The sequence below is a fragment of the Neopelma chrysocephalum genome, unplaced genomic scaffold, assembly GCF_003984885.1.
Source record: "Neopelma chrysocephalum unplaced genomic scaffold, ASM398488v2 Primary Assembly neopelma1_25, whole genome shotgun sequence".
In the NCBI taxonomy this organism is placed as follows: Eukaryota; Metazoa; Chordata; class Aves; order Passeriformes; family Pipridae; genus Neopelma; species Neopelma chrysocephalum.
The window spans coordinates 26,825,124-26,850,033 of NW_020897694.1; the positions used below are offsets into that span (position 1 = coordinate 26,825,124).

The 24,910-nt window shown below is 36.9% G+C and overlaps 1 protein-coding gene across 1 annotated transcript in view; it reads left to right on the forward strand.

Annotated features, from left to right (window-relative positions):
- The window catches only part of PCCA (propionyl-CoA carboxylase subunit alpha), a 281,091-nt gene that overhangs the window by 131,968 nt on the left and 124,213 nt on the right, over window positions 1-24,910 (forward strand). Inside the window, exons 18-19 of the mRNA XM_027675186.1 lie at window positions 6,049-6,159; window positions 15,116-15,218. Coding sequence (XP_027530987.1) covers window positions 6,049-6,159; window positions 15,116-15,218 — 214 coding nt within the window. The remainder of the gene's footprint in view (window positions 1-6,048; window positions 6,160-15,115; window positions 15,219-24,910) is intronic.

The window sequence follows — 24,910 nt, forward strand, 5'->3', positions numbered from 1 at the left end:
CCATTTCAGGATGCTTAGTAGCATCAGCTTGGAGTTCAGATGCTAGCATGAGAGAAGATGCTGCTTCTGTTTCTCTTCTCCTTTTCTTAAGCCAGTCACAAGGGAGGGAGTGGGAATGGCAACTTGTCAGTGGAATGTTATGGTGTGTAATTTAGGAAGGGTTATAGTTTACTGCTGTCCTATGGAAAAGAAAGAGGGAAGAACAACTGAAGTACAGATAAAAGAGGAAGCCAGTCTTATTGGTGCATGGTACCTTTTCTGTCACGTAAGTTTTTGGTTTTGTTTGTGTGGGTTTTTTTCTCTTTTATTAAGGAAAAAAGACTTGTGGCAGTGAAAAACAAGAAATACAATGTGCCAGGTTGAGGAGGCATTGAAACACAAGTGCTGTTATTTCTAGTTATGGCACTTAGGTGTAAAGTTGTCCTAGTGTTCTATTCCCCATCTTTAGAGTAAAGGGGTGGCTGAGGAGATGATGGCAGAATGGCCATTCATTTTCTTTCATTTGTTCTTGACAAAGCCTGCTTAACTTCTGCTTCCAATTATTCTACTGATTCAACCATTCATATGTGTTTGCTAATCCTGTAAATAGTGGTCTGCTTCCTCTTGTTAAGAAGTTCAGAACTGCATGCAGTACAAAATCTAGTTTCAGTTTGAACTTGTTTTTTTACAGTAGGATATTATCATATATTATCTGCTTTTACCTCTCTTCTTCCCCCCTTTATTCTGAGGTCTGTGATGTCCAGACTTGAGTATCTGAAAGAATTATTGTTTTAATTGAAATACATGTTCAGCTCTGAGGGTCAGTGGTGTAATGATACGATGTGACAATTTTATGTGGATGTTTGTGTATTAAAATTACAAAGCTAAAAACCTATTTTTCTTGCTCTTGGGATGGGACTTTGTATGCATATAGCCTGCTCTGAAGTGAATTGTAGCAAAACACAAGCTTTGAAAGACAATTAAACAGTTGAATGTTGAGGGTTTGGGGGAATATTATGAAAACTTTTGGAATTGCAAATGTGGAGGCTAGCTGGGTAGTAATAATGGACTTGAGAAGTTCATGTGTTGAAAGTAAGTGGTGTTTTCATAGTCTGTTTAAAGTGGACAGTAATGTAATCAGTGTTTCATAATGCTCAGTGCAGAGCTTAGTTAAGATTTTTTTAATATTTTGTTTATAGAAACAGGATGCCTTCTAAGCTTCATCACATATATTCTTATTGAGCATTTAAATTGTTGAGGGATAATTTAGCTTTGCTGGATTTCTAAAAAGAGAAACCTCTAGTACTGTACTCCACATGTTGGTTTTGCAATCAGTATGTATGCAGATAAAGTTACTTCTGTTCCACTTAGCACAACTTGAAATTATCAGCAAGTTAAGTCTGTTCAACTGCTTATCTACAGAGAGGCATGTAGTACTCCAATTAAGTTTGTGGATAAATGCAGATTCGTGTTTGCAGGCATCAAGATGACAGAAGCTTAATACTGTAAAAAGGCTAATCAACACTGAATATATTTAGTGTCAGTAAATATTTATAGTGAAAACATTGCCTATGGTTTTGTGCCTTGGCATTCCAACTTCTGATTTTTAGTGAGTAAAAATGTGGTGTGATATCCTTTTCATAAACCTACTATAAAATTAGTTTTCTATAAAATGGATTTTATTGTCATGTTGCTGTTTTCTTGTGAGGACAGCTTAGGAGTTAGGCTACATTTTGTAAGTTAGTGAAAAATCTGGTATACTTAGAGTTTTTAAGGCAGAGAACGAGGAAGGGAAGGAGGCAAGGTAGAGAGTAATTTCTTCTGATTCTAATTTATTTTTTTTAATGAGGGCTTCTTCAAACAGGGGTTGCTAATAAGCTTTGGGGAACAGTGTGATTATTTAGTGTGTTCCTGTATTCATTAGGCAATAACTACAATTTAACTGGAAAATTAATGGAACCTCAGGATACATATTTTATATAAAACATATGAATATATAATTTTTAAAAATTTCATTAGATCTCCAGAAGTTAAATGATGGTGTGCTCTCTTTTAGAAATGTATTCTGGAAAATGGTGTGTAAAAATTGAAACCCAAGAGGTATATCTTAAACTGAGTTTCTACTGATGTAATGTTTTATGAAGAATACAACCAAGTGAAATGAAACAATAGAGGTACAAGGAACAGTGATTATTATTTTTTATTGTATTTTGACTTAAAGGAAAGAAGAATATAACTGTAACTGCAGTTCTGCATCAATCTTAATGTAAAAAAGATGGTGCTGAAGTGAAATTTTGTTTTCGGGGGGGAAATAAATTGATATAGTTAAGGATTTTGTTTGTTTGTTGAAAATGTCATGGCTTGTCACGCTAACAAATGTGATTTTTTTCCTGGCAGACTGTAGACCTGGTCAAGAAAAAGCAAAATTCCCTGAAAACCACTGCAACATAAATACAATATACTTCAGTTTAGTGTCTAACTTTGCATGAAATAAGCACTGCCTGTTAGCCTCTGTTTGATCCTGTGAGAGTGTGAGGCTAATGTCTGGCCAGTGTTTTGGAAGCAGCAGGTAGTCAGGAGCAAGCTGCTCTAGGGGTCCATATTTCTGTAGCCTAGCAGTTACTTACACACAGATGGAGACCTTATGAACTTTGACAGAGGTCACGCTAAATTGCAAATCTAAAACTTCTAGACTTCTGAAGGATTACATTGGTACTTTTTTTTAAAAAAAAAAAAAAACCCTCATATGATTTGGAACATCACTAAAGGTATCAACTCAGTCTTGAGAAGCAGATCAACCATGCAGTCATTGCTCACATAATGATCACAGGGACTGATAAAGATAGCCTTTCTTGATACTTTAAAGGGAAACTTGTGTATTAAATTTTTAGTTTGCGTATGTAAAATATATGTCATATTGCTTCCCAAGCACCTAGGCTTGTCTGTTGAACTTATTAGAGGAATTTTGGAGTTTAAAACATTACAGAAGCCTCTGGTTTTTTGGTGCACGCAAGTTGGAAATAATTAAAAATACTCCATAGTACTTTTTTGATTTTAGGTCTTTTTGGGCAGTCAGTTGAGACAACAAACTCTCTCATCTGTCAACAGCCATCGTCTCACCAGGGATCTTATAGCAGTTAAGGAAAGAAAAATGTGAGATGATCTGGTTACACATTGTAGCGTGTTTAAATCCTGGATTCGAAGTTGGGCAGTGTTGAAAAGCTCCTCATTGTATTTGAATTATAGTCTTGAATCTATGCTTAATAGATAAAGTCTCTGTGATATTTCACCTTACTATTCAAATAGGAAATTTTGGGGGGGGAATTTTAGCAGCCGAAGGCAGACGTTCTTTGTTTCTGAGTTATAGTCACTTAGCATAAGATTTTTAATTTTTTTTTACTTAGTGGAGTTGCAGTGTGAATTTCATTCAGTGTTTATGAAATCAGGGTCTGTGAATGATTATTTATGTCGCAGACAACAAAAGGAGGCTGATCTTTTAATCAAATGGACAAATTTTTATCATGTCATCATTGAACTAGTTCTGTAATGTGCTACTTAATGGCTCGTGAACTAGTCTCTAAAGCTGTGACTTCATGATTCAGTGAGACTGACGCAGTGTGTTGAAAGTGGTTTCAGTGATGGCCACACATAGAGCTTGAAAATTCACACCAGCAGAGTAGTAGGGGAAAAAAGCCTTGAAACTGTTTGAGCTGGTCTGCATATAAAATAACAAGAATGTCGTTCATGCTTCTAAACTGGAAAAACACAAGAAAAAGAAGTAGAAGGGCAAAAGAATTTCCTTCTATAGCCATGGCACTTTGCATTTGCTGTGCTGCTATTATCTTTGCTTTGGTGAGATCTTGATAAAGAAAAAAAATGCAAATAACTTAATTTACAGTTTAAATACTTGAGTTTACAATGAATTATTATTCAGTGTTGTTTAAAATTAAAGCTTTTAGAAAAAAGTGCAAATAACTGAGTCATGTCATCATTAATCATAATCATGTCATCACAATCGTAAGCATATCTAAAGTTGAAGTTCAGAATTTTGTGGTTTACAAGAGATCTGAATGTGTAGACAGATTTTTACAAAATAAACTGTTTTGTGATGTACTCTGCATTTTCTACTTCATGGTGTGCAGCTAAAGCCAAAGTTCATATGACCTGGCAAACACAGTGTGATTTGGAGTTACCTGTTCCTCTGACATTGAGAGGAAAGAATGTGAATTACTTTGTATTTCCTGAGGGATGAGAATGTGCACAGCTGAGGTTGGATAACCTCTTTCCCATAGCAGCTTCCTCATTTATCCATACCTGGAATAGAACAACACCTGCAGCCACCCATGTGATGCTCCTGAACTGCATGTCTATTTCAGCTTCCCTTAAGAAATATTAATGTATATGAGCCAGTGTTATTCTGTGTAATCATACTGGGATTGAACTCTCATGGCTCTTCAGATTTTCTGTTCAATCTCTTTCTAAAATTGAGAAGAAAGTGAGATAAAGATGGTGGTTTTAGCTTAAACTTTTCTTATCTTAAACTTCCCTTCCTGTGTGCTACTCTCTGAAGAGAAAGTATCTTCTTTTTGAAAATTATTTGCAATAAGGAGAAGACAATTTAAATGATCTAGGGATTTTTTTTCGTTTTTTTTTTTTTTGCACCACCTTTCCTCTCCAAACTCCTATAAAGACTTCCTTGTATTTAGTATTACAGGGAAATAACTTTTAATGACCATCATATTCAGTGCTAAACTGCAAGTACTTCTGGCAAAGTGCAGTTTGGCATTAAGTTACTGACTTAGTTACACAAAAGTTATTCAACAAAAAATAAAATCATCTAGACCCACTGTCTGAACTAAGGTATACCAACTATATCTGGTCCTGACAGGTGTTTCTTTAATCCATTTTTGAACATTATCACTGTCTCTAAAATCTTGCCCTAGCAATCTTTTTTCCAGTGTTAACTATCCTGAGTACATACTTTGTGCTGATACCTACTCATTATGTTTGGTTTTTTTTTTCCCAACCTGAGCTGGAAATGGAATATGGTTTGTTCCTTTCCTCTCTGAGAAGGTTAATCTTTTACTCATCTGTGAAGAAGGGGCGGTGGACTTTACTGTTTTGTGTGCAAGTACTAGTCCGACACTTTGAGCTGTGTAGATTTAGACTGCATTTGTTAGAAGTTGTTTTTCTTTGTCGGTGCCAAAAATAGGTGAAAAGAAGGGAAAGAAAAATAAAAAAAGAGGAGACAGGCTGAGAAGTGGAATGAAAGGAGATGAAGAAATTCAGAAAAAATAAAGCAATGTAATATTCAAAGAAATTAAAGGGCAAAACTGGCTATAAAGGCTCTATAATAAATAATTTTTAAATTAAAGAAATAATTTTTTGGGGGGGCAAATGCCTAACAGGGTCATGGAGTAGTGCTGAAGGGGAACTGAGGCATTCAATAAAGGAATTGACCAGGCAGGGTTGGATAAAGGTACATATGGAGGAAGCAATGAGTTTCTTTGTTCCACAGGAGTCTCTTATGAGTTACAAATTATACAAATGTTGTAAAATTATATGTTGAGTGGCAAAACTTTTTACTGTATTTCATTATTGTGATTGGGGTGTAGCATGGTGCATATCTTCCATGCAGGGGTCATTGGAATTGAGTTAATATTTACTGTCATTAGCCATGAAATGGCTAATCTGGCTCTGGTCTTGCCTACAGCTGGCTCTGGTCTTGCCTACAGCTGGCTCTGGTCTTGCCTACATCTTCTAGAACTGAGCTAAAAGTCTCTTGGTTATGCTTACTGTCCTTGATTTAACTAGGTGTTTGAGTTAGGCTTCATGAGGTTAAAATTTAGATTGTTTACTTTGATTAAACTGAGTGTTTAAGAGGGGGTGTCTTGAGGCAGGAGTGAAACAAAACTGATAAATCTACATTAATTACATCAGTACTATGGTATCAAAGTTGTGAAGAAGTATTTATTCCAGAACAAGTGTTCATATTTTTATAAATAGTTTCCTAATGTAACTTGTGATAATTGTTATCTGATTTTGTATTGATTTGCTTTTTGTTTTCAGGTGTGGCTCACAATATTTCTTTACTGCGAGAAGTGATCATCCATCCACGCTTTGTTCAAGGAGACATCAGCACTAAATTCCTTCCTGAAGTCTATCCTGCTGGTTTTAAAGGTTTGTTCTATTTGGAAATGTTTCTTTTTTTCTTGAGTAGTGTTGTTTCTGATTATTATTCCATTATATTTTTAGAGTGATAATGTTCCCAAATCAGTCGTTACTTTTTCCTCAAATATATCTGTGCATACACATAATTAGAGTTTTTAAATAATGCATAACATAGTTGAAATAGTTAATGTCTTTATTTTCAAGAAGGCAAAATACATACTCCTAGTAGGTGAAATACAACCATAGTCAAGAAAAACAATTTGTATGTGATAAGAAATATGTAAAATAAATGTAAATTCAATTCTGTCATGCTGTTGTGCTTCGTTACAGACAGTGCTTCTACTGTTAACTGTAGTCAGGTAAAGTTTCTTTTTACTCAGCACTGTTGCTACTTCATTGAGTTTGTGCAGCATCTTCAGAATTGCCTTTTGGCACCCTTTGTTTTCACTGTAGCATTGTCTGGAGGATCTGGCATTTTATCAGAGTATTTCAGTAATCTGGTCTTATTACTCATTACACACAGTAGTGGGCATCACCTTGAAATTATTAACTTGTACACTAGTTAACATAAACACAGATGCAAATGTTTCTTTACAACATCCTAAACTACTCAGTTTCAAAAATGTTTAACAACTGTTGGTATAAAAATAAGTAAACAAATAGACTAGCTTCCTTTCACAAGGATCAAATTTTAAAAGGTTGTCTTCTCTCTTAGCCACTCTGCTCTAGATGCTTTCTTGACCTGTGTGGTCAGAGACTCAGTCCTTCCATATGGATCTCTCACCTCTGCTGGCATTCATCAGGCAGAATATCTTCCTTATTTAAAAAAAAAAAAAGACAATGTTTATAGTTCATCATTCATGGGTCCTTTATGAATCCCACAGAGATTCTTTCTCGTCCATTCATCATTAATCCAATGTGGCAGAACCCTCATCCCACTTTGGAGACAGCACTGCCAGATTGGCAGTCACTGGACATGACTGGCACCTTGCCAAATTCTAGTCTCATTAAGAAGCAGAACAGATTTTTCTTACCTCAGGACTGTGAGTTCGTGGATGACTAATCTTTGCACCAGAACTACTTTATATCATGATGTAATTGGCAACTCCGTGTGTAATACAGTCCTACATGTGGGATTAATGTGTCCAGCTTGTTATTGGCTCCTGACTGAGACCACAGCAACAAGCCTTAGTCACCTTGAGTGGCAGTAAGCTTGCGATGGTTCAAGCTGAAAAGTTCCTTTGTTATCTTTGCTAAGGTGTACTTAACTAATCTTGGGGTAGCTCAGCTGGCTTCAATCCAGCATAGACTGGATTGAAGGGTACTCTGATCGCCTGCTCTGAAGGCACAGTGCTGCTGTAGCTGGTCTCTCTCCCTTCCCTGACATGTCAGTACAGAATCTCATGTTCTGGGACTCTTCAATCCTTTTCCTGAGCAGATTCAGTTCTTTAAACCACCATAAAAACTGCATCATTTTTTACCGTTGCTGCTTTTGTTGGGGTAGTTTTTTTGTGACTTACTGGGTTGATTTATCTCGTGAAGGAATCTGGTGAACTTCAGTGGATGTGCAAAGTCAGTGACAAGCTAGGAATGGGAAGAGGGGAATAGAGGACGAAGGCAAGGATGCAAGGTGTCAGATAGGTCCATACCGTGTTATGAGGGGGCAGCATCACCTGACACTCAACTAGGAACAATAAAAACATAAACCAAACAGTAGTATTGTATTAACAGATTCTTAAAGATATGCTTTTGCTCTAGACACCAGAAGATACAAGAAAAGATATTATGACAGATGAGAATAGAAATTTATGGATGGGATGTGTGAAATGAGTAGACTTTGTTCCTGCTGTTTGAAAAGTCTCGCTCATCTCCTTCCATGTATCAAACATAAGCATACATTAGCCTTCTTAGTGATAAAAATTGCATGCATTGCATTGTATTTCAAATCAGGAGTACTTAGTCACGAATACTGGTTCAAAGCTCTCCAAAGTAACTGATAGCCCTTTTAATGATATAGTTTGCACTGGAGATTTCTGGCTTAAAAAAAAAAATTGGTGAGTTGAATTCGAGGATATTTTTTTAAGTACCCATTAAAAAATATTTCTACAAATCCACAGGCTCAAATGGGAACTGCTGAAGGCAAGCGAGGGTGCAGATGATGAGTAGAAGCTCAGCAACAGAAGCAAAGGCAAAAATTAACTTACATTTAAGTTCTCTAGTCACTTCAACTAAGTTTATAAGTACCCAGGGTAAACTTTGGTAGAAGGATTTGAAAATTTAAGTAGCTTCATATATCTTAATATTGTTTATAAAAGATGATAACTGTAGAAAAAGATCTGGGATAATCTGAAAAATTAGAGCAATGCGTAGCCAGCATAGATTTGGAAATACTTAGAAATATGTGCTGTTGTTAACAGTAGGAATTTATACCAGAAGTGTTTTAAATTTGGAAAACTTAAGAAATAAAACAATTTCAGTAGAGATGTGTGCTATATTAATGCTTGAGCACAGTTGGTGTGTTTCTTTTGTAAACTGTACAACTGCCACTGTTGGTCTACATTGATAAGTAATGAATGTCATCTGTGTTCTCTCTGGTGCATGAAGTACTGGCCCATTTCTTATGTGCATTTTTCTTCAAATATAAATACTAACTTTAGTTTTAAGAGTAAAATAATAAATGCTTTGTTTTCCAGTCTCATTTTCAAGGGTTCCATTATAAATCCTTTATTAGAAGACTTTTACTGTAAGATAAGAAAAAATGAATTATTAGAAGTATCTTGACTGCTTTTCCATTAACCTGCGATGCCCACTTCAAATTACATCTGGAATGGGAATGTTTAGGAATTTTCATGATTAGAGTTTAACTCTTTCTTCCCTTCCTTAAGTAAACAGTCATTAACAAAACCAGTTTTTTTATTCCAAGTTATTTTAAAATAATAGCCATGTGGAAACAAACCTTGTGCAAAGTATGATTAGCGTGGGAAAGCAGCTGCTGTCATCCCCTTTTGTTGTCTATGTGAGAGTGGATGGACAGAGGGCTGTCCATCCACTGGCAGTAGGTTAACTGTAGTGGGTTATTGCTCTGAGCACACATGCCTGTTTTGGGAGGAGTGCAGATCTGAGGGTGAGTGCAGCAACACTGATTAGGTCAGGTGACACAAATACATCTGTCTTAGAGTGGCCTCCAAGCACTTTGCTTATGGAAAAAAATGTTTGCCAAACATGCAGGAGTTGGACACGCTGTCCTTTTACAGCTTCCAAACAACCTGGGAAGACTGTACTTCCTAGCCTTCCTGGTGAGAAAGGAACTATACTGTCTATTATCCCTATTTTATGGGCACAGAAAGTATCTCTGTTTTCACAAAGATCCAAGAGGTGTCTTTGACAAAGAAAAAATTTAACTCAAGGATCCTTAGTTTAATACCCCATTCATCAGATTATTCTTTGTGGTTCAGTCTGTTTCACAGTTAATATTCTCCTGGATATCTTTTTTAATATTGAGATTTTTTTTTAATGTTCCACTCTTGCTGGTTATTAAATGATATCTCAAATATATGGTCAGTCTCTTTGGGAGATGCATCATGTGCAAATGAAAAATGAGGCGTTTTCCAAGAGACTATCACAAAAGTTATAGCAAAGTAAGTGAAAAAAAAAATGTTGTTTACTTTCCCTCTTCTAGCATGTTTACTTCACTTGAGTGGAGAGGAAGAACAGAAATTCTGATAGACAGTCCTTTAGGTTAGTCCTTTATATTTCCTATACTGAAAGGAGTAAAGAGGAAGCACCTCTCTCCTGAAATGGTGTATTGGCTCCAGAGACTCTGTATGGGGTGAAGGCGTTTAGATACATTGTGTTTGTCATAATTACTAGGATCTGAGGAAATTATTACTTTGCTTAACTCAGCACTTACTAAACCACCTCTGGAGTACTCTGTCCAGTTTTAACTCCCTCATGCTTCTAAGAAAGATGGCAATAAATGAAAAAAAAAAGAGTGAGTCTAGTGAAGAGCCACAAGGGTGATGCCGAGGCTGGAACAGACAACCTGCAAGGAGCATCTGGGACAACCAGTCTTGTTTTGCCTGAAAACAAGAAAGCTTAGAGTGGACCTAATGACAGCCTTCTAGGACCTCAGAGGAGGTTCCCAGGAATATAAAACCATGCTCTTCAGTGAGTAGCACAGCAAGAGTCAGTGGTCATAAACTGGAGATTTTCAAGACATGACTACACAAATGTCTGAGCAACCTGTTCTGAATTTGCTGTTGAGATTGCTTGGTGGGAAGGGGGACACACAGTGAATAAACTAAAGGCCTCCCAAGATCCCTTCAACCTCAGTCATTCCATGATTCTCCTATGAGCAAAAGCGCTATTTAGATGAATTGGGACTGCAAATATGACTTTTAAATTTAAGTCTGAAGACTTTTGCTGTTATTTGGAGGGGGTGAAATGCAGCTTCCCCTGTCTGTGTTTCTGTTAGAAGAGGGAGGATGGTTGCTCTTCATTCTATGCATTTTCTCTTTACTAGAATCTAATCTTTGTCTTCATTTTATGAAGCTATTGGATTGTAAAAAAGTTGACTTAACAGTTTATTTGATTTCTTTCTGGTAGGTGAGGCCAAAAAACCATTTCCTGATGTGTCACTAATTCCTTTATAATTCAAAATAGCAGAGGTTTTGTTTCTGTATACTGTAGCATCCATCTTAGAAGTGATCATGAGTTCTCTGAGACATACTTCTTCACTATTCTGAATGGCTTGAGATTGCTTACACAGACACTATTGTCTGTCTTTTACTGTGACCATGTGGGTGGAACAGACCTCTGCTTAACTTCACAAGAAATTAAACCCTTAATTCAACTTTTTCTGCCTCAACCTACCTGGTATACATGCCATCTGTAATGGTCAACTTCAAAATCCATTGGGAAAAAACTTGAGTCAAAACAGAACCTAGGAATGATACTAAACATTGGCAGCATTGTTATGGATCTGAATTATGCATTACACTTTCCATCTCACCCATTTTGCTTTTAATTTTTACTCTTCGCAATCAGAAAACAGTCACTCTTCAAGTATTAAGTAACAGACTGGGACACATAACCAGGGCTTGTTTGTTTTATTTTGTTTTTTCCCTGTAATTGATAGTAGGAAACACATTTCTAGGACAAAATGCAAATGAGACTGTTATGGGAAAAATGACCTTTTATGTAATTTAATTTGAAGTTGGTTATGTAAAGTAATTGCATGAACCTTTTTGACTCAGCTTGGGGGATACTGGGATAATATTGATTTAAGCAATCATAACATCAGGGAAATGAGAGAGAAATACTTTTTTTTTCTTGTCTTCCTTCTGACCAGGGTTCTGCTATTTAGTAGTAATAGATCTGTGCAGTCTAGTTTTAAATAATATGAGCAACAGTGCTTCCACTCCTTCAGCTGTGACTCGATTTTGTAACCATTAATTCTGTTTTGCATTTACCTTATATAATTCAGCTCACTGGTGATAGTGATAATGCAGAAGTATATCCTAGGTTAAGCAGAGAGATTTGGGAGCTATTAGTTCCACATTGTATTGTGGAGATGAAATCTCTGTGTAGCCCAGGAGTCTGCAGTGATGAGTAGGAGAGTGTGATGGTGGAACTTCCCATACTGGAAGCTGGGGAATGTTTACTACTTACTTATTTCATTCCCTATTCAGGGGGCATTTGGACAACTGCTCCAAAGGTAGCTTTGTTACTTTTCAGATCCATCTGTATGGTCAACGTGAAAGGCTGTGTTGTTATATCTTTATTGGTGGTGAATATTAACTTTATACCTCAAGACATCCTGAGGTGTGGCTTCTAAAGTAAAATAGTACTTGAAGGGAAACAAAGGTATTACTATCTGGGACATCTGTGTAGTTCTGAATATAGTAGTATAATTGAAAGTTTGACTTCAAAATTGTTTGGAATACTGCTGAGCATAGCAGCAGAGCAAGAGCAGACAGCAAGGGAAATGGGAATGGAGTTTAGAGAGCTAAGGTGGTACTGACAGCAGTCTGTCTTTTGTAATAAAGGTAATTGCCATCCTTAGAAAGCAGCCTTTAGTGAAACTTCTGATGTATGCCTCTAAAATTATGCTAAGGACATTCTGTGGTAGGGTTGTATCTTTATTGACAAAGACCAAAACCTAATTTTGATACGTTCCTGTTAAAAGTTTATATTATCTCCCCGAAATTACACATTGGATACTACAGTCAAGACTGGTTTTCCACTTGCCACATCTATGCCACAACTGATGTAAATAGTGACAAATGGAGAAAGTGCATGAATATTTTTTCATGTTTGTAATAATGAAGAAATGAATGTAACTCTTGATCAGTTATTAACCTGTTTCACCTGACTGACCTTTGTTCACTGTTTGGAGTTTGATTTTTATTGAACATATTAGGAGAAAATAGTTTTTGCGGCACAGCAAGCACAAAAGCAGTCAGTGGTTTTCATCAAAGATGAAGGTCATGCAATAAAACCTTTGAATTGGAATCTTTCTAGTTTTACCTTTTTCCTCTATATGAGTTGATACTAACAGTGTGTGTTGGAGCAGGTGGGAACATGCAGTTTTAGTCACATGGTCTTGTCATGAGTGATAGCAGGGGGACTGAAAAGCAAAGGCTTTAGGACAGATTCCTGATGTGTCTTTAGCTGAGACATGTAAACAAATAATCAATTTTAGATTCAGTGTTTGGGAAAAGTGATCTCAGATCTTATTCACTATGTGTAAATAATTGGAAAATTGGCACATTTCAGATCCAGATAGTTGATGTTGCATTGTATAATTACATAAGGCTTATATATATATACATATGTGTATATATATATATACACACAAATAGTACAAAAGTTCAATGTTTTTTGAGTTTTGCTGAGCAATCAATTTTTCTAATAACTGGCAAAGGAAAGATCCAGTTTGTTTCTCAAGCCAGTTTCCCAACCTTTCAGCATTTGTATTTCTGCATGCGTTTGTTGAAGTGAAGACAGTTTCCATTTTAAGGCAGATAAAAAAATAATAAACACTGAGCAAAGGAAGCTGCAGTAATATTTAGCCAGAATATGTTAATGTGGATTAAATTAAAAAGAGATTGATGCAGATTTGCTGGCTTTTGTTATTTTTAAATTTACATTTTTTGTCCTATGATAACTCCTTTGTACTGTTAGCTGGACTGTAAATGAGTGCATTCCCATCACTGTGGCATGATTGCATTGCTGAGGTGCTAAAGTAGGTTCTTTACCTGTCCTTATTTAATATGCCTAGTGAAATGATGGGTTCTGTGCAGAAGACATCCTGCTTTGAAATTGTGGATTTGTTACTAAAAAGTCTGTTCCAGTCCTTTTCAGCAGCCTCCATTTTGGATTTTCTTGAAAATTGTATAAGTCTTATTTTATGCTACTCATATAAATTGTCACTTGTTAGTAACCAGTACTGGGGAATGTGAATTTACATTACATGCCATAATGCTGAGGTGATGGTAGAGTGGAGTTGTAGATTGGATCTGTGTAACTATTTCTCTGCTGCAGGACTGGAAGCAAATGTTTCCCCCTGGGCAGAGTTCCTCTGGGACATACAGCCTTCTGAAGCTCTTCTCTCATCACTTCATGTGAAATCTGTACTTGCCATGGATGATGACATTTGCTGTGATACTTACACATAAAGCACTTTTTGAGAGCTGTATTATAACTGAGTTGAGCTAAGTCTTTCAGTCTCAGCCTTGATCTTTTGTTAACTTTATTGTGTAATTCCCCCCTCTGACTTCGAAACACTCTTGTTTTCACCTGTACAAAGTGTCTCTCCAAGAATATAAAGTTTGCCTCTTTTTTTCATGACAACTCCGCTTTGCACTTTTTGTCCCGTTTTATGTCAGTTTTAGCTTCTTGCCGCTGCCTTCTGAACTGAGTACTTTGTTTGTCCTTTTGCTCTCTCTCATAGAATCATAGAATGGCTTGGGTTTGAAGGAGCCTTAGAGATCACCTGGTTCCAACTTTCCTGTCACGGGCAGGGACACCCTTCACTAGACCAGGTTGCTAAGAGCTCCATCCAGCCTGGCCTTGAACACTGTCAGGGGTGGGCAGCCGTCTCTCTGGGCAACCTGTTTGTGTCTTAGAACCCTCACAGTAATGAATTTTTTCCTGATGTCTAATATAAACCTACCCTATTTCAGTTTGAAGCCATTCCCCTTGTCCTGTTGCTACTTGCTCTTGTAAATAGTCTCTCTCCATCTTTCTGGTGGGCACCTTTCAGGTGCTGGAAGGCTGCAATTAGGTCACCCTGAAGCTTTCTCTTTTCCAGGCTGAACAATCCCAATTCTCTCAGCCTTTCCTTATAGGAGAGGTGCTTCATCCCTCTAATCATCTTGGTGACGCTCGTCTGGATTCTCACATGATTTTTGGCCTCCTATTTGCCACCTTTTCATACCAAATGTATGTTGTGTCATTTCTGACCTAAAGATGGGGAGGACCCAATGCTGGCAAGTAGCATTCTCCACATTTGTTTTTTGGGTTTCTACTGTTGTGTTATCCCTTTTGCTTGGAAGATCTGTAGCTTTTGCCAGATAAAGTACTGAGAAAGAATGCTATATATTTTGAGTTCTAATGTAGAGATGGATTCTTTACCAGCATGAGGCACAACGTGTCAACTAGTGGCATTTCAGTAACGGAAACAAAATGCTTGCAGCATTGTTCAGTTTCTTTTCTTTCAGTTGTCAAATTGTTTTTGACAGATATACCAGTGTTAGCAACTGGGCTGATCTTTATGAAAGCATGCAATTTAAACTCTGAAACTCAGAGGGTCTGCTATGCTAAGCCTCATCTTAATTTAGAGGGAAAAAAATGTAACTTTCACGTATAAGGATTGAGCAGTGTTTTTACTGGTAGTTGTTACTTTTTGTGTCTGTGTTGGTCTGTGATATCTAATTTTTTTAAACTACTTTCCAAAAACTAGGACACAAGTTGACAGATCTTGAAAGAAGAGAACTACTGGCAACAGCAGCGTCTTTGTATGTGGCTGAACAACTGAGATCACAGCGATTTCTGGGGACTCCAAGGTAGGTTCATTTCTAGGAACTCCGATGTGCTGATGCATTTTGTTAATGGCATCTTCTCATGCACAAGAGTAACTGGTGAGAAACTACATGGTTTCTTAATGTAGTCTGTTTTTTCTAAAATCAAATGAGCTGTGGCTTACATTTCCCTACTCACATGAGTCATACATGATTATTTTTATTCTATATATTAGCAAACTAATAGGCACAAAAATGTGTTACAAGCCAGTACAGTAATTAATGCACATCAGGAGTTTCATTAATGCAGAATGTTGCTGCATTAGTAACTAACCACAAATTGAGCATCACAAATTTCCCATGTGCCCATTTGAAGCAATCTAAGCACTTTGGGGTAATATGAATATTCAGCTACAGAGCTTTAAAATATTGTGGATTTTTAGGTAATTTGCTACCTTGTGAAGAACCTTATTAGTTTAGAGTCTAATTTGGAAAACACTTTGACTGGTAAATGCTGGAAGAGTTAACATCTTGCTTTAAGTATGAGTTTTTTGCTGCTTTTATTCCTCCACTACCTCATTTTCTTGAATAGTAGCTCCTAGTAACCTAGGCAGTGCTGTTAACTGGCCAGACATTGCAGTAGCCCATGTCAAAATACTGATTCACTTCTTTGACTTTTTGGAATGGTATGCTTTTTTCCTCTAGGGTGTTTCTAGCTTTTATTGTCCTCAGGCCCATCATTGTCAATGCCTTAAGACCTCGTATTAGAATAACTGATTTTGTGAAGCTTGCTTGGGTAGTTGGTGTTAGCAGTGGTTGCATATAGTGAATCTTAACTTCCGCATAACTCTTTCTCCTCGCCTCACATTTTGTAATATAGTTACATTTATGTTTGTCTGAGAGGGAAGTCAGAATGCAGGATAGACATTATTCACATTCCATGCCAGTGGTTTGACAGTGTATTCTATTACTGATTTTACAGTGGTCAGGAATAAATCAAACATAGTTGCAAGAGGTCTTTATATTTTTAGTACCCACAAAGATAATTAGTACCATATGGTATTAACAAAAAAAAAAGAAAGAGGCACTTAGGGCAAGCATAATGGCATTGTAATATATAGCATATGTAGAGCTGGGTCATTGCTTGCCTTATGCATCTATAGGGGAAGGTAAAGCATCCTTTTATTTCCTTCCATGAGTTATATCCTCTCTAGCGAATGGCACAGGGAGAAGAACAGACACTCAGAAGCCACTGTTACCTAAATAAAGACGAATCAGGGAAAATGAGGACGAGCCTTGATTGTAGTTTTTACTGGACAGCATAAGAAAGTGAAATACTCTGGTACTGCTACAGAGAAGTAGTGGATTACTTTGTGCTTACAGTAAGGATAGGAATTGCTGATTTCAGTAGTGATTATTAAACTGCTTTTGCATTCCCTGCTCTGATTTGAGATTTTTTTTCTCTGCCCTGTAAAATGTTTTTATTAGCTGAAAAGAAAAGGAATCAAATTTTTGTATAGTCTTTTAATGTTTTGTTTCTATTGTAAGTACTTTTTTCAGTACTAGGTGTCTGTATCTGAATAGAAAAGACATATACAACTATTTTAACTGAGATATCAATATGTAAATTAAGTATTGCATTGAGCAGTCAGGTATGGTCATTCTTCTGTTTTTGTGCTGTGTTAGGGAAACAAATACACTCCTGCTTTGAAAAAAATTAGTTCATTTTTGGAGTCCTAGCTAAACTCTGTCACATATATTCTTCCACCATGAGCAGAGAAGGCCACAGTCTGGCCACATGAAGTCTGTAAAACAAGATCAAGGTCTGATTTTTCAGATTTTAAATGGTGAAGCTAATAAATCTTTTCAGTATAGGAAAGATCACTTTCTCTTGCCATGATGGGGTGTTCTTATGTTCAGCTCAGCTTTCAAAGGATGACTCTTCTGTCTGAGGCATATGCAGATCTGGAATGAATCCTTCAGAAGTTGAGCCTTAAAATTTTCTCTAAGTGATGACTGAGTGTGGTTCTTATTCAATATGTCATGGTTTGAATCCATATATATTGTTAGATCTACTTGCTTAAATCGTAGTAAAACTGCCTGTTTGAGGCCAAGTAAGGACAAGCTATTGCAAAAATGCTTACTGGTAGGTAACTTCTGAAGAAACCAAACCTGATAGTGATACCCTTTTCCAAAAATCATGCAGCTCATTCAGAGGGAAAATCAAAGAAGCAAAGGCAGAATGGGGTCCAAGGATTGTGCAGTGTCTTGGACAGTGTTTTCCATTCCTTAGAGCAGTTAGGGAACTCCCTCTAGAGGGGACTGAGGACTGTGGAGCATACAAGTAACTACAGTACCATCAAGGATCCTTCACCATGTCCTTAACTTACCCAAACTGCATCTGACTTGTTTTTGAAGGTGTTCCATATATGGATACTTTCTAAGGAGCAGGACTGTGGCCAGAGAAAAAGCCCATCTTTATTGATAGGACTGCAATTTGTTTGAAAAATATTAGTAAACAAAAAGTGCAGAGTAGGAACCTGTGCTACTGGCAACAAATCAAAAAGGCTGGTTGTAATCTTGGATGCAGTTCACTATGGCAGAATTGGGCATTTGGAGTCTGTGTGAGTTTTAAATCCATATTGGAGGATGTAAGCGGACTAGACAGACTGCACGCTCCAAAGTTCATCTGTAGCGTTCTCCTAATGGTTTGGACAAGTACTTTGGTACATTTATCATCACTTTTAGAATTTCAGCTCTCTGGCACTTTTTGTTTTTAATATATGCACTGAAAGCAATTGAGCAATTTTTGTGCAAAAAACTACTGAAGAGTAGTATTTTGAAATCATCATTATTTCCTCTAAACTTGTCAAAGAGACAGTTTTCTTCTGAACTTAAGTTATATGCTTATCTTTGATTCTAATTTGTTTTCTTTTCCCTTTTGGGAGCTGTATTTATAATATTCATTCTTTTCAAACTGCAGGGGTATTTTGGATTCTCTTTTTCCCCTATGACTTATTCAGCCCAAAATCAAGGTTGTTATTCTTGTCAGATAGAAAGTACCATGCTTGGAAGTCTTCACAGAAGCTTTGGCTTTCACTTTTAGGGTTACTGAGACTATAATGAGATGAAATGCAGCTGAGGCAGATTAAGGAATTGTTGTTGCAGCCTACTCCTCCCTTGCTCTGTCTTTCCTCCTCTTCCCCAGGTATGCAGGTGTGATTTTGTGTGTAGTTGCTTTCTACTCTGGTTCTACTAAAAGGACCCATGTTAGTGTAGCAGCTGTTTAATAATAGCTTATGTTGGATCATTCTGTCAGAATCGGGTTACTCATGACAAGTGAAATTATTCTGGAAGAGCTACAAGAGTGGGAATATGTAGCAGGAAGGAAGAGGTGAGCAGAGGATGGCTCATAAAAGGAATGCAGAGGTGAGCCTTAGCTCTGTGCCACAGATCAGACTAGTAGCAGCCTCATGAGGAGGATTCTTCTTTATAATCAATGATATTTGATGGGATGTGACTGGAAGATGTGTATTTTGCAGTCCCCAGGTGACTGAATCATCAACTATAAGGTTCTTGGTGGAACATGCTCTGATCATGAGCAAGGTATTGCAACCTTTGGATCAAACACCCAACTTTCTTCAGCTAGTTTCAATCAGGCCTGACCCCTGTAGTGACATTCTTCGTTTCAGTATGTTGTCTGGTGTTCGGATTAATGCAGGCCACAAGCCGAAGGCTGATTTGCCTTTCCTGTGTTGGAATAAATGGTGTTATGATTTGGGTGGAGCACCCACAGGTGAGTTTCCACTGTCTGCATTGCTATATATGTGCCCCTGGCCTCACCAACAGTCTCCTAGGACTAATTTGCCAGCCTTTAGCTAGAACAGCTGTTGGAGATCTGTGTATGCTCAGATCTGTGCATGCTCAGGAATATAGTCATTTACTTTTGTGATGCAATCAAATATTTAGAGCATTTTTTGTTTTGTTTGTTTGCTTGCTTGTTTTTTTTTTAATTTAAGTGTTGGTTATTTAACTCATTTTCATGGGAAAAAGGTGGTTGTGGGGTGGTTTGGTTTTTTTGGTTTCTTAATAGTTGTGGGGGTTTTTTAAAGTATTTTTGAAAGATGATTAGCTAGTGAAAGTGCTTGGTATTTTGTGAGCCACATACTAATGTGAATATTTCATTGTGATCTCCAGATAATAAGGGCACATATTTCCCACAGGAAATAGCTATGAATGATTAATGATTGTTTCATTGTTCAGCTTTCAGTTATTTTACCTAGGACTTTTTCTACTTACTCCATGGTCCACTTTATTGTGAAACTGGTGCCACCCACAGCTGCTGAACAGATTTACAGCATCTAGTAAAACCCCAAGGTCTTCTAGACAGAACTCAATCTTGTTTCAAGTGGAAACATATTGTGGCTGAAGTGAATCCAGCTTATTTTACATCTGTTTGATGTAGTTAGTCTTTGAGACCAAAAATGATGTTGTATAGTTGAATCTTCGTATTTTGGCTTCAGTCTTGTTTTCATTAGTGTGTTGGGAGGGGAATAGGAGAGTGTCTCTCCAGGTGTGGCTACATCATGCTATCTCATGGGTCTACTAATGTGATGTTTATACTTCTAAACCCAATTGCCTACAGCACTTCCTATACGTTGCTTGTGTTGGCTGCTAAGTGTATTTTCCTAATTTTTCTATGGGTTTTACCCTTTCATCATTTATGACTTGGAAAAAACCAGCAAGGCTGCATACCCATATTTCCTGATGCTACATGCAAAAAGATGGTAACACATTGGAAAATGTTTTATGTTGCTAACCAAATAAAATCTAAAGGTTTTTCTTGCTCATGCATTTTAATGTAGAAGACCTGTTTAGGGAGTCTTGAGTTAAACTTCTAGCTGTTCTTGTGGGACTTAGAAGTCAGTTGAATTTGGCCTCAGTTTGTGAAAAGACAAAGTGGCCTTAATACTTCGCTGCATTATTGAAGTTTTGTAAATATGTATTTATCAACATGTATAAAGTATTTTGGGACCTAAAATCCACGATGCTTTCTAAACATAAAGTAATACTTTTGCAGGAAGGGAAGTGTATAGTGAAAAATTAGAGATAAAATACAAGCAAGTTTTTATCAAGTTCTGGAATAGTTGGGCTAAATTTGTGGTTTAAAAATCTGAAAATCCAGGGTCCAATGTAGTGAACATAACACAACTGGTGAACTGCAAGAGAAGAAATTAATATATTTAGCTTTTTATTTAATGAATTGTTGTAGGTTCGTATCTAGGTTGATTTGGTACAGCTGTGTTGATGTTTGCCTTGCCTTTCCTTGATTATAGGGCAGTGAGGGAACTGCTCAGAGAGCAGTAGAGCCCCACACCTCTCAGGCATGCTTGCTTTTCACATAGGCTACACCTATTACCCTGCTGGAGTCTGGGTCAGAGCCAGCTCTTTGCCAGCCTAGGGCTTTCCCATATGGAAGGATGGTCAGCTGCCCAGTAGGAGAGCTTTCTAGCTCTCCTGCACTGCTGGAGCAGCACAAAATAAGGTTATGTTACATTAATTTTAAAAAGAAGGAAGATGAGTCAAGAAAATTCACTGGAGTGATCTGAACCGACCTCTTGGAAGGGGAGAGAGTTCTTACTTTCAGCACAGCCGCAGATGCTGCTGAACTACACCAATTGCGTTATGTGAATTCTGGGTTTTTTTCTTCCCTAGAACTGCAGTAATAACATGAACAGTTATTGCAAGTACAGCTAAACAGGTATACTTTGCTGTACCCTACAAATACCTTGTAGTGGGCATAGAGATAAACCACTTTGTTTTCATTTGACAAGGATGACTAAGTCCAGCCCACTTGTGGCTTTTTTCATTCTCTCAGTTTGGAGTTATACCGTCATCCTTAGCTCAGGAAAATAACACTGTCTTATCCTTACTGTTCTGGTCCCCTGGTCAACAAGTCAAACATTCTTCTCATGATTTACTGTTAGGCCTTTAAAGGCCTCAATATGTTTATATAGTTACTGCAGCTTCACACCATTATTCCACTGTGTGGTTTTTTTCTTTCCCCCACAGAATAGCAAGGTACTAAGATGCTGATCTTCCTTTTTTTGTGTGTTAATTGCTATGTGCTCCCTGGTCATTTTACAGCTATTTTTAGCATAGATTTTCATCTTCTTCTGTATGTTTTATTTGAGTTTCAAAGGGCAAAAATTAAGTTGTGTAGGGGAATTTTATGGAAAGGCAACATTTGTCATGACTTTTGGGGTCTCTAAGCTCAGGAAATGCATGTGTAACTGCATTCCCATGAGAATATTTGCTGATGTTTCTTTCCTAGGATTAACATAAAGATAAGCATGACCATCAGTGCCTTACCTTGTGTAGTTCCTTAAGGCACTGATTGTGTCCTGCTGTTTGTTTGTGTAGTGTATAGCTTATTCTGGATGCTGTAGCTGTAGAAATGATGTCAACAAAATATATGGGAAGAGAGTCTCTCATTCAATATTATCTGCATACTTTTACATGTATGTGTTTTGATTTGTCCATTCTTTAGCATGCTTGCTTCATTCATGGTTCGCAAAGACTGTAGTTAAATTCAAGATATTGATTGAAGGGATAGGTAATTCATTTATACCTTTGTTGTTGAGTATTACAATTTTCAACCGTTTCTTTCTCCTTTGATTCAACTGCAAAAGTGGGATGGGACACAGAATGGCCTCATTATTGCAGGAGTATTTCTCTGTTCCCTGCAATGATTCCAAAAGCTCTTGCACACTTCATCAGTATTATTGTAATTCTTTGGCTGCAGGATATTTGGCAGCTGTTGCACCCCACTGGCAAATCCTATTCAGACTTTGCTTCCATTCACCATTGCCATTGGAGAATTGATTTCTCTCTCCTCTGCTCTAACCTTTCCCAATTCATTTTGGATTGTTCAATGTGAAACATTTTAATTTCATATCATACAGCCATTCAGCTCACAATCCTTTTTTAACCTGTCACCAGGGTAACAGCATAGCATGCTTTCTTTAGGCAATCAAGTTTTTATTTTGCATGCTTAATGTTGCATTAAATGTTTGCATTTTGTTTAACCCTCTTAAATACTTTAAACTGTGGATATATTTTGGGGGTAATGCAGTCTCTGATTTCAGTGTCAAGTCTTCATAGAAATTGCCTTACTTAAAAAATAAGAAATCAGAGGATGAATACGGTAAGAGAAGATTTGTAATAAAATCCCAAATGTCTGAATGAGGGAAGCTTCCATAGAGTGACAAAAAATACATTTCCTCTGATAAAACCTTCCAGAAGCTTATATTATAATCTTTAGACCTACACTTTAGGATTATTTTTACCTGTAAGTGCTTGTATCAAATTAATGCAAATATAAGATTAACCAGGCAATAACATGACTTTAAGAAGTGAAATGTCTGGCCTATACGTGTCAACCTACTTCACACTACTTGCCAGATGTGTGTGGAAACTGTAAGCTGAATAATAAGTATTTTTTTTGTATATCAAAATTAGAATTTACTGGGGTGATGCAGTTGATTAAAGAAATGTGGAATTCTTAAGTGTCCTCTACATGCAAACCATCATGGCATGAACAACAGGCTATATCCATTTTATTGGAAGAGATAATAATAATGAATTTGTGTTGTCATAGATGATTACAAAAATAAAATAGATATTTTCATACTTGAAAAAGCATTGACTTCTTTTAACTTTGATGTTACAGAGCAAGTCCTGCTTATCTTGGTAAAGGACTAGGACCAGCTAGGTTCACCCTCACCTGTTTAGTTGGAATTTTTAAAAAAGTATGTAATAGATGTTCTTAAAATACCCAGTCTATAACTATAATTAGAGATGTAGTGTTAAAGGCTTTTAGTCCGTCATGTTCCAGTCTCAATTATGTAGGTATAAAAGATATGGAGTGAATGGGGGGAAGCATTAAATTTTAGCATAAGTAAAACCTAAGAACATGGCATTGCAAATAAGCCCAGACTTTGCTCATTTATAATGAAATAAACCCACTATAATGAAAGCATGAATAATATGCATTTTAATACTTCAAAATACTAATTTTGCAAACCTTTCCCTTTGCAAAGTAGATTGTACATATCTATCATTGTTTAAAAAATTCAAATGCAGAATATTTGATTGCTGTACTAGCTGGAGTGGTTGAGTTTGCATTTGATACAGCTCTTCCTGAGAAAACAGATGTTTGTTACAGATCAGACCAGTAGAGTTGACTTTGTTACAGTATTTCTTCCAACAGCATATAGCTAACTATGCAAGAATAGAAATGCAGTTTCTTCTATTTATTTCCAAGTTTTCTGTCCATTTTTTTCCCAGGTTGTACTATAAGCTACCAAACATTATTACTTGCCAAAAGAGGTTTGGCAGTGTCTTGTTACTGAATTTTGCCAAGAGGAGCCAAACATATGGTAACAGTTAATTTATTGGTTCTTCTAGCCTCCAGGGAACTCTTACAGAGAGCATATTACCTTTTTATCTAACATATTTTAAATAAAAGAGCTGTTGACTTGAAATTAGATATGCCAGTGTAGAAGCTGAACCTTCAGCGTGGTTATGCTCAATTATTCAGTCTTGTTTAAGGGTAAGATTAAAAGTGTAAACATACAAGATTGAGCTAAGACTTCTTTATTTTCAACTTTCAGAGAGGTGAGTCTCTTCTGTATGTTTTAGTGTGTGTGTTGGTGTTTAAGTGAAGATATTGAAGAGATATTTTCATGAGAAAAATAAGCCCTGCCTTTGTGTCAGAAGTCTTGGAGGTCTTTCTTCACTTTCTTTTTAGGATATTTCCTGGTATGTTCATTATGAAGCAATAATAAAAAAAATAATATTTTTCATTTCTTTATATGTAAGACCACAGGCCTGTTTGCTTTGTGACAATGTAGATTTTTGTATTTCTAATGGGAGAAGTACTTGAGAGTACTTGAGTACTCATGTCATTTTTTGCTATCTTGGAGTTGAATCTCATGCCTGATATTTGCATAACTCAAAATCAGTCATCTGCTACCTGCATTTGAGGTAGCCCTCTTTGTTCCACCTTAGGTACTGTATATTTTTGCCTTTGTAGCCTGGTGGTATTTTGAATCTTAAATGGAAAACTGCATGGATATGTCATCATGTTTTTGCTGGGATACTTGGGATAGATGGTGCCTTAAGTAAAAAATACCCCAATTTCTGTTGTTTCATGGTAAGTATTCAAAGGCCTGGATATTTTTCCCTGGATCTGTGTTGAGACTGCTCAGGTGACTTTTCCTTTTATGATTATGGATGATTCTTTAATATCTTTCACAGACCCTTCTTTAGTAGTTTACTTTTCTGTGTAATTAGATGTGGTGCTTGGAGTTTGTTTTGGTTGTGGCTTCCCTTTAACATGTATCTTCAAAGCCTGTAGTGTGAGAAAGACTGGGCAGGAAAGAACAGCACAGGACCTGGTTCTTTTGAAACCAGGGATGTTTACCCTGTGACCCAGAAAGGAGACGATATGTCTCTCTGTGGTGCTTAGTAAAATTAATCTTGCTGCAGTTAGTAGTGAGATGATACAAATAAGTTATTTGCATATTGAATTCCAGATTTAAAAAACACTTCAAAAAAATTTTAGTTCCTAGGCCTTAAGCTTCTGTCTTTACCCAAGTGCTCTAATATGCGTTTCTGAGTCTCCTCTCTCTGCCATTGATGGTGGCAGGGATGGTGACGCACCTTCATCACAC